The sequence below is a fragment of the Aedes aegypti genome, chromosome 1, assembly GCF_002204515.2.
Source record: "Aedes aegypti strain LVP_AGWG chromosome 1, AaegL5.0 Primary Assembly, whole genome shotgun sequence".
Lineage (NCBI taxonomy): Eukaryota > Metazoa > Arthropoda > Insecta > Diptera > Culicidae > Aedes > Aedes aegypti.
Genome location: NC_035107.1, coordinates 40,038,494 through 40,049,319, shown reverse-complemented (window position 1 = coordinate 40,049,319; position 10,826 = coordinate 40,038,494). Strand labels below are relative to the sequence as shown.

Here is a 10,826-nt window from a genome sequence, read left to right as displayed (position 1 = left end):
TGACACGTTTCGACGAGAGAGGCGCTTTTGACTTTTCTCACCTCTAACGGAAACTGATGGAAAGTACTGAACGTTCCATTGAACTCCGATAGATGGTGACTCAGTAGAGTAAACAATCCTACAGTGGATGTACCAAATAAGGGCCAATGATATATTAAGAATTATTATATTAAAATAAGGTATTCAGCGTTCAGTTCACAAATGTTCAAATTATTTTAAATGGACCATTCATGAAATATATCGGCTTGAGTCTTGGTTTTGATTAATAGTGTCAAAATTTTATGTTAAAAACAATAAAAAAAATAAGTTTGTTCCTGAGAATGGAACGGGACGGTAATTTCGCATAATGACAACAGTGCGACAAGATAAAAGAGATTTCACAATGTACTCTAACTAACAGAAAACCTCGTAAGAAACTGTCACCGTGTGTGTGAAAAAAGCCAAAAAAAATATTTCTCTCCTTGTTTTGCTCAAACGAAACCGAAGGAAACATTTGCAACGTCGTCGTCGTGTTGGCTCAGCTGTCAATTTGTTGTGTTATTAGGTCGTATGAATAAACTGAGCAAACGCTTTTACTTTACTCAAATCCACCTGTCAAATCATTTTCTTGAGCATTTACTCAAGTCGGTATGATAAAACTGAGCATTTGAGCATTTACTTTTCGAACATCCGAATCCGTATGAATAAAGTGGCAAAAGCTGAGTAGATGCTCAGAAAATCCTGAGTCACCTACTTACCATGCTCAGCTGAAAATTTGTGAAAAAAGAAGGATGTGTTTCCTCGGATATTGATTGACCGCAACAACAATTTTACTAATTCCTGCAAAATAAGTCAATTTTAAACACATTCCGCTACTTGATTATCATTTTTTTTTAAATAATATTATATAAAATAAATATGGGGCCTTCCTTAGCCGAGTGGTTAGAGTCCGCGGCTACAAAGCAAAGCCATGCTGAAGGTGTCTGGGTTCGATTCCCGGTCGGCCCAGGATCTTTTCGTAATGGAAATTTCCTTGACTTCCCTGGGCATAGAGTAAGTATAATCGTACCTGCCACACGATATACGAATGCGAAAATGGCAACTTTGGCAAAGAAAGCTCTCAGTTAATAACTGTGGAAGTGCTCATAAAAACACTAAGCTGAAGAGCAGGCTCTGTCCCAGTGAGGACGTAATGCCAAGCAGAAGAAGAAGAAGATAAAATTATTACAGTATTGGACAAAACATTTGCAACTTTTTCGATTTTCCATACAAAATGACCAACTTTGGTAAGCTATATCTCAGTTATTTATGGATCGATTTAAATGAAATTTTGGCAGAACATCAGGCATAACTTGAATTTTAGCATATATTTTTGAGTGATTTTTCCAATCACAAGTTCAAGAGCAGTAACGGTTTGACTAAAGTGATTTTTTTGACGATGACTTAACTAAAAATATTGAAGAAATAGCTTCATGGTATTTTCAACAAGGTTGTAGATTTTAACGAGACGAACAAGTTTACTGAAGACAGTTTTTGTGTAGGGCTTTCAGATTTTGAGATAAATAGTTTTGAATTTTTCTTCGAAAATTGCACTTTAGTTAAACCGTTATTACTTATAAACTCGTGATTGTAAAAATCATTCAAAAATATATGTCAAAATTCAAGTTAAATCTGATGTTATATGAAAATTTCATTCGAATCGGTCCATAAATAACTGAGATTCAACTTTGTATGGAAAATCGAAAAAGTTGTAAATGTTTTGTCCAATACTGTATATAAAATAAATTTTGCCAAAATGTTCGTCCACGAGGAATTAATTAAGAAACTTTTAATAACATGCATTCAGGAATTTATCCATAAATTTGCCTTCCTCTCGTTAAGAACACCTCTAACTAAAATTAGCTAAAATATTTTTTCAGATGCCCCTCTTGAGTTTTGTCTGAATACTCTGAACACACTTAAACGGTTTCGCCGAGAACCCAACAGCTGATATCTCGGTAATAATTTGACGATTCTCGGTAAAACTTTTACCGAGATCTCTGTGAACGTTTACCGAATCTCGGTAACGTTCGCCGAGATCTCGGCAAAAAATTCGGATTGCCGAAATCTCGGTAAAATAAGTATCGATATTCGGCGTTAAAATTTACCGAGCTCTCAGCTGTTGGGTTCTCGGCGAAAAATTTTACTGAGGTCGGTGAAATAATTTAAGTGTGAACAATTCCTCCAATAAAACTTCAATGAAGTCTCTCCAAAAAATCTCACAGAATTTCAAGGGATTCTCGCAAAAATGCCCAATTTTCTTTTAGATTTATGAGGTATCTACTTGGGTATCTATAAAATTTATTTAGAATATTCTTAGCAAAACTGTACAAATCCGTAAAAAGCTCTTAAAAATCTAAATTAACGTTTACGGTACTTCTCATAGATTTGCAAGAAAGATTACTATGAAAAATTGCGTATAATTTCTACAGAAAGGGGCGTCTATTAATTACGAGAGATCTGAGATACCATACGTCCCATACAATTTATTTTTAAACCTCATGCAAAAAATACATTTTTTAAGAACTCTGTAAATTGTCTTACTTAAATAATAGATTTCCCAAAAGCTCTAGAAGATAATTCTTTCAGGTGAAGATGAATCGAAGCCAAATTTCAATTTTTCAAGAATCCTGAAGATTTCCTAAACTATTTGCAAAATCTGCGTATTCTTGTCGAAACCAATAAATGCCGTCTGGTGACATTTTTAGCAGCTGCCAATATTTTTGAAGAACTTCAAGAATTCTTAGAGAATTATCTTTAGACGCAAATGTTATTTGTGATATGATTACCTAAGAAAATCATTGAAAAATTATAACGTATTTTTAGTTTCGTAGCTTAGTTTATTTATGTTTGCATCGGCAAAGGGATGGCCTTAGTATTTACACACCGACAGTCTCTTCATTTGAGTACCTGTTTGCTCATCGCACTGGCGTTAGTTGCAGCTGATTGCCGATCCGGTTACCCGTGGCATGTTGAACCAACTCATGGCAACTGAATTGTCCGCGATAGATTTCGCCAGTTTGATCAATTTTTCCTTATGGCATCTCGTTGGGTATTCGGTGGGTCCATTCTGCTGAAAGGAATTTATTTATCCTTATGTTACTGCTTCTGGTGATGTTGCTTATCGTAATCCGACTCTAATCGAAGTTGTCGTTTGTTGCATTTCCGTTTATACTTTTGCAGGAATTCCGCTGGCTCCATAGCTATCTGTCCACCGTATGGGCTAGTTAGAAGGAAAAGAAATAATTATATGAACAAATAACACAAGCGCAAAACACTTACTGTTGTAGACGGATCGGCTGCAACTTTATCAGCCCGTTTTTAGTCCTTGCAGGTAGCACAGGGTTTTTCAAATTACTCCTGGTTGGGCTTTTCCGGGTGTTGTGAGGTTCCAGCAATCGGCAAAATGCAGTTAAGATCTGCAAAAGCCATACTTTTTGCACCACTCGGATTTTGCTCCCTCGCAAAAATCAGCTAGCCAAAACATAAACAACATTTTTTGACAGAGTAAAAGCTAAGTTCGAAATTCGAACTTACTCTGAGCAAAGTATCGTTTTATTCATACGGTTTCAAGTAAATGCTCAGAGATTTTACTTTGCTCGAATCGGGTTGAGCATGAGCAAGTACTCGGTTTTATTCATATGACCTATTATTGTGTTCCTTTCGCGAATCATATCCAGCTTGTTGTATTTAGTTGGAAATACCTTCAGTTTTTTGCAAATATCGAGCAAACAGCTAAGAACAGACAGATTGTGAAGCAGTGTTTAATTAATTCGGTGATACCATTCAGCAGCCGATCTAGTTTGTTGGTAATTGCACGACGACCGCAGCTAGAATTTATATAACGAATTTCCGATACATAGTGCGGACACCATCAAGGATTCTTAATGCAACAGGACCTTCCAGCCGGCGTCGAGCAGGAAATAGCAAACTGATGATCACCTAATAGATGTTTAAGTCGGAAAACCAAATCAGGACCGACGAAAAACAATACTTTAGCACGTAAGCTCAAAGGAACGCTCATCCAAGAGAAATCAGCTGCTACTTCCTACAGGTAGGCATGAGTTTGGCATCTGCTTCCAATAAGAAATGGCGTTACATACCAACTGCGGCAAAGTATGCTTCTCAGCTTAGTGTTCTTATGAGCTTCTCCACAGCTATTAACTGAGAGCTTACTTTGCCGATTGACCATTTAAAATGGATGATACTCCATGTCCTCGAAAATCGAGTAAATTTCAAAACCGAAAAGATCCTTGACCGATGAAATTCAAACCAATGACCCCAAGCTTGGTCTAACCGAATAGCTGTGAGTTTACGGTTATCTGGGCCCCAAATTTTGGAATGCCCTCAACTCTTTTTGCTTCGGTCAATTTGTATGAAACCCTGCAGTAAGATGCCTATAATAACTTTTGAAAATACAATACAACCTATGATATTGAGCAGATTACAAATTCAACGATTCCAGGGTGTCCGCTACCTGGAACACCTGTAATTATTTGGGAATTTCATCCCACCTGAAAAAAAACTAGAATTCTTAGGGAATTTCTGCCACAAACATGGAAATTGTTATGAACCAGTAAGGGTAGAATATGTTCATTTTGTGGCACGAACTCTTTTCAATCAAATAAATTTAGTACTAATTTATTTATGAGTTTTCCAATCATTCCAATATTTTCCCCATTACTATGTTTCTTGTAAGAATAGGGCAAAAATTGAAACAAAAAAACAGCGTATATTTTATAGATACCTTTAGGAAATCCGAGAAAAAAAAAACGCCCGGAGAAACTTTCTGCTTTCGCCGTTGATTTTTTCGTTAAGTTCGTATTCACACTAGAAGGTAGAAGATTTACTAAGAATTCCAGAAAAAAATTAAGGATTTTAGATCAATAAAAAAAATGTTCTGTACAAGTACGTTGATGAACAGAAATATTAATAATGCAGCCAAATTTTACGAAATTTGTAGTAATTAGTTCACACCAATGCTTCTCAGCAAGAAGTGTTAGTAATATGATTGGAAAAGTTAGTGGAATTCCTGAAGTCATTCTATAGTTCATACTTTGCAGATGTTTTTCGCTTTAATATCTATATAAAGCAAACTTGTTATATTTTAAGAAATTAAATAAAAAGCTCCCAAAATTGTTCCCATTACTTCTCGATTACTTTTTCAAATCGACGTAAGTAACTTTCACACGGTTTTGAGAAAATTAATTAAGAAGAATCACAACCTACCTACCTATGCCTATTTTTAGCAAAAAAGGAATGCAACCGAGAACGGAGTTCCTGGAATTTTTGTGAATGGACTCGCGTCTGTCTCCGGAACGACCGGCCGCAAGATGATGAACGATACCATAATGCGCATTTGATTGGATTAATAAATAAGTAGAGTTATAACATAACAAGTTCTATCTTTCGAAAATCGAAGAGGAACTTAAGTACCTATTTTCGGCAGGTTTGTTCTCTTCGTCATGGGGGATTTTGTCGGCCAAATCATCTGAAATTAGTCCGCTTACATACCAAAAGTATTTTTTTTTTTTTTTTGTTATGGCTATAGCGGTCATGCGAGTCAAAGGTAAAGAGAGTCTATAGATTAAAATGAATAGGTGGGGGGCGACAAGATTGAAATTTTATTAGGTGGTGAAAATTGAGCAAGCCATTTTAAAGTCAGTAAGCACCGAAGCGTCCTGTATTCTACCTAGCTTCGCTACTGGAGAAGGGTTGGCTCAAAGCTTTGAGCTTTGCTACCAACACAGGCCGAAGTATAACAATAATTTTAAACAATCACCAATCACGTCGATACCTTCTCCCATTCCAAAGTATTTATGCAAATTTTGAGCTTCGTGGGTTTCAGAACGCCAACCATGACGAAACGAACAGCGCTGCCGAAAATACAACAAGTCATCCTAACTAATTGCGAAAAGGTACAAAAACTTGCTACGCACACTATTTAAATTAAGGATTATTCAAATTGAAAATTACTTTATAGAGGGTTTTGAAAGCATTCTCAAACTAGTGATCGTTTTCGATAATAGGGTGCTAAAAATTTTAATGAACTCTTGTTTTTATTTATTAATACAACAGAGCATGTTCTTGCAACTACTTAAGCAATTTTTCCAGCTCAAATTATGGCCATATCTTATTAAAATATTAATTTAAAAATTGGGTTCAAAAATAGGCTGACCATAAGCCAACCAGATAAAAACGGGACAATTTTAAAAGACATAGATTATGCGAATGTGCTTCTTTTCCCCGAATTCCAGTTCCCCGAATGGCCCGTTTCTCCGAAGCCATTTCCCTGAATGACCCGTTTACTTGTAAAGCAATGCAGCTCAAAAAAGTGCAATAATAGTCTTTACCCGAGCAGGCGAAAAAAGCTAAATAAGGGGCCGTCCATAAATGACGTAGCATTTTTTCACTGATTTTTTACACCCCCCTCCCTCCTCGTAGCATTTCGTCACAAATTCTGATACCCCCCCTTGAAAAATACGTAGCATATCAAAATAAATCAATGTGTTGATTGAGTAGATATCTCCTGCAAAATTGAACGCATAATTCAGTACATAAATATCTTAGAAGAATAGTAACGTTCATATTTCTCTAAATGAGCATATTGTATTATTTTGTAGAAATTAAGCTTCAACAGAAAATTCGAATAAAACTAATATGGTTGACTTCATGTCTTGATAACAAATTGGAAAGCAATGTTTTCCAAGTCGATAAAGCATTGATTTTTAATTAACTTATTTTAAATGCTTAGTTTATTTATAAATAAATTAAACAATTTTTTTTTAATTTCTTTTTTAAAGAGACTTTCGGCCCAAGGCCGGTTCGTTTTTGATCAGTAAACAAATATGTTTAGACTTGAATACAATAGAATATTCACACATCCATTTATAAAATCTGTGCGATTACTTTATCAGGAAAATTTAAATTTAAAAAAAAAATTAAATCTTGTCATATTGACGTTTTTAAGCTGAATCATCATTGAATAACCCAAGTTTAATAAGTCAAACAAAGGAGTTTAAAAAAACATCTGTTTGTCATTTTTTTCAGCAATTTTTTTTTTCATACTCTTATCAACGACATGATTCAAAATGCTACGTCCATTACTTGGGACCCCTCCCTCCCCATCATCACACATCGTCACAAATTCGTGAAGTCCCCCTCCCCCCTAAAATGCTACGTCATTTATGGACGACCCCTTAATAGCAAATTTTGATATGGACATACAAAAGTGATATTAACATGAAAGATATAAGAGATAAAAAATCCGAAAATAATATCTAAAATTTACTCCTGGAATACTATTAGCATATCATATTTAGCTTTTATAAGATCTCACCAATATCAGCGAACTATTCCTTAGATCTTCCAACATCAAATTTAGCTATGGCTCAGAAATTCCAGGAATAAAATTTGATATTATCTTCAGATCTTTTATCTCTTATCTCAATCAAATCAATATCTCGATTTAATGGTCAGAACTTTGTTTCTGCTCTGGTAGTGAGATAGTGTTGAATTATAAAGATTGATAAGCTATCAAAGAAGGAGATATTTGATCATTCTCCACTAAATACATGTTGTTCACCACCTTAAAATGCAAAAGGTTATGACAATTATGAGTGTTAGAACTTTTCGGAGAACTGAGTTATTCGGGGAAACGGTTTTTTCGGGGAACTAGCGTTCTGAGAACTGACGTTGGGAGAACGACATTCGGGAAAATGCCATTCGAAGGAAAGTAGCAGAACCAGATTATGCAATCCCAAGCTACATGTCTGTATGATTCAATAAAAATCACTTAAAAACCTTGAAGCTTATTCTTTGATTTCCAAAAGGCAGCGTTTTTGAAGAATTTCCTAAAAAAATTGTTACACTTTTCAATTTTTTAAATTCAAACGTAAGTTTTTCTAATATTTCATTACTTTATTGAAATATCCACTTTTAAAACAGTTAATCCAATCAATTGCGTATCAGACGTAAACACATAGTTGTTCTTTTTCATTTTAGGTATTATATGAATAATTATCTTATGAAGATCCGTATTTTGGAAATCCGCCAAAATTTGGCATAAATATGAGTAAAGAAACGCAAAAAGTTAAGCAGAAGCATGTACGGATCAAGTTTAACTCTGTTTGAGAAACTAATAATTGCTTGGAAAATAAATGAGTAATACGATAAACTCTGAAATATTTCTAAAAACTGTTTGTTATGTTTTTATTTTTATTTTTTTACTGGTGTTGAAAATTATGTGCCAATACTCCATTTCCTAAAATACGGGACAATTCGAGCATTTTCCATAAAACGACGGGACAGTACGTCGAGGGGATGAAAACGGTACTGTCCCGTTAAATACGGTACGTATGGTCAGCCTATTCAAAAATGAAACTTGACACTTTTGATCATGTTTGACGTTCGCTTTGTCGCCAAAAATGCCACAGGGCTTTTAGTTTAACACTGCACTGAGAACAGCGTTGCGGTTGAAAATACTATATCAGAGGGTTAAATTATATACACAACACCACTTGATTTGTGCAGACTAAATTCGCATTTGTTTAGAATATTTTGTGCATTTAATTTTACCATGGTACCATTTGTATAGTAAAAATTACTATATCATGGTTAAAAACTTGCAGCAGACCAGAATCGAACCGAGGATCTGGCGATTGCCAAGCGCGAACGCTAGCCGCTCGGCTATCGACGCGGTTGGATTGAGAGGGAACAAAACGCACATAAAAACCGTTCATGATAGCTCAATCGTGGTTGGAATAGTAAATTTAAAAACACGTTCATGGTTCTCATTACTGCAACGCTTGTTTCAGTATGGGGTTGTTCCTATCTGACATTTTGGAAGAAACACGGAAAACAAAATATATCTAAAATTTGATTTTAAACCAAGGGGTGTGACAAGAGGTCATATGAATAAAACCGAGTACTTGCTCATGCTCAACCCGATTTGGGCAAAGTAAAGTCTCTGAGCATTTACTCAAAACCGTATGAATAAAACGATACTTTGCTCAGAGTAAGTTCGAATTTCGAACTTAGCTTTTACTCTGTCAAAAATGTTGTTTTGTTTTGGCCCGCGAGGAAGAAGAATCCCAGCGGTGCGAAAAATAGTATCTTTGAGGATCTTTATGTTGTTGCCGGTTGCTGGGGCCATACAATGACCCGGCGAGACGCAACAGGGGAGAATTTCAAGTTATCCTGTAACACCTGCAAGGGCTACAAACGGTATCCCAACTGCTGTAGTGTGACGGTAACTGTTCCGTCCGCGAATAGATTCTACCTTGCGCCGCATAAGCCACCGATTGAAGCAACAGATCCGTACGCAAAGGTAAGTTTCTAACTTAATTCTGTAATTTATTTACAAAAACTTACAATATTTTATATCCCTTCCTAACAGCTCCCATCGATGGGTATTGAGCCAACAGGTGCGCAAGTGCATGAAATCAAGCGATACGAGTCCCTATGGCGCAGCACCATTAATAAGTGCATGGAAACCTCAATATCAAAAGCAGTTGACCGGATTAGCCGCTAATGAAGGAGTTTCCACGAGTCAAAGCAATGGGCCCGTATCAAATGTTACAAATGTCGTGGAGCCCTGACTGAAACAATAAATAGAATATGCTGCAGAACTCAATAGGGGTTTTGAATTGTATAATCTTAAATCGAGAACGGTTTGACTTGAAAGGTAGATCGATTAAACACCACCAGCGAGTGACCAGCTTGAACGGCTGTCTGGTTTTCTAGATTGGAGGGGTTGCTTCTATTTATCTTCACCCTCATGAAACAACTTCACTAAGGGAAACTTTTTGGAGAATTCTTGAAGTTCACTAAAAAATAGAGGTGCATGTCAGAAATCTTACCAGACAGCATCCATTGGTTTCGCTCAAAATCCGACACAGATTATATAAAAATCTGTCATGAATATTCTCAGTTGTCTTTAAGGAATCTTGCATGCTAAATTTTAAATGGTCGTCCAAGAACCTCTGAGGGATTCTTCTAGATACCAACATTTTTCAAGAATTTTCTCAGTAATACCGCCACAATTTCTTCCACAGATAGATACATGAATACTCTCGAGTTTTTAAAAACGTACTATAATATTTGACAAGAGAATCTCAGAAGGTAGGTACTTTCCAGGAATGATGAAAAGATGGATAAAAAGACTCAAAACTACTTTATTTATCGTTAATTTAATGTCGTATCTAAAAGTTAACTATTTCTTTGAATGTGCCTTTAAGAGTTTCACTAATCATACCTTCAGTATTTTCTCCAAAACATTTTTGCAATGCGACTACTACTTGGCTGTGCTATTGCTTCAAAAAATCTACAGGAATTCCTGAAGGAATTTTTGGATTGAAATTTCCAGATATTTTCTAGGAGAAAACAGATTTCATCTAAAGATGTAACAAGATTTAGTTCAAAGCGTCTGGTAGAAATTCCTTCAAGGTTCATGTTAAAAGGTTATTGAAGCTGGTTTTTACTATTAGTACTATTTTTGTAGTAATTTTATATATTTTTTTTAGGAATACTTCGATGGGTTCCCCTAGGGTTTATTCACAAATTTCATAACGTTGAAAATGGCCATTTTCGATACGCACTCACCCCCTCATAACGCATTTTGTATGAATGTATTTCAAATTTTGTATGAGTTGTAACATCCCTAGGACACCCACCCACTCCCTCTAGCGTTATGCAATTTGCGAATGAGTCCCTAGAAAGTTTTTTCTTATAGATTGGTTTATGTTTTTAAATTTTTCGTAATTCTGGTTTCATGAAAATCCCCTTTAGGAGATTCAACCATAACATTA

The 10,826-nt window shown here is 35.6% G+C and overlaps 1 protein-coding gene and 1 long non-coding RNA gene across 2 annotated transcripts; one reads left to right on the top strand and one right to left on the bottom strand.

The window, feature by feature from the left end:
* Nucleotides 1-2,837: 2,837 nt before the first annotated feature.
* On the bottom strand, nt 2,838-3,517 carry LOC110674882. The gene is made up of 2 exons (XR_002499263.1): nt 3,301-3,517; nt 2,838-3,241 (listed from the first exon to the last, which is right to left on the bottom strand). It is a non-coding gene; the product is annotated as an uncharacterized LOC110674882 (long non-coding RNA).
* A 5,412-nt stretch (nt 3,518-8,929) lies between these two features.
* Nucleotides 8,930-9,673, top strand: LOC110674881. The gene is made up of 2 exons (XM_021839472.1): nt 8,930-9,346; nt 9,416-9,673. The coding sequence occupies exons 1-2, from the start codon at nt 9,176-9,178 to the stop codon at nt 9,548-9,550; spliced, it is 306 nt and encodes a 101-aa protein (XP_021695164.1). The 5' UTR covers nt 8,930-9,175; the 3' UTR covers nt 9,551-9,673.
* The last annotated feature ends 1,153 nt before the right edge of the window (nt 9,674-10,826 follow it).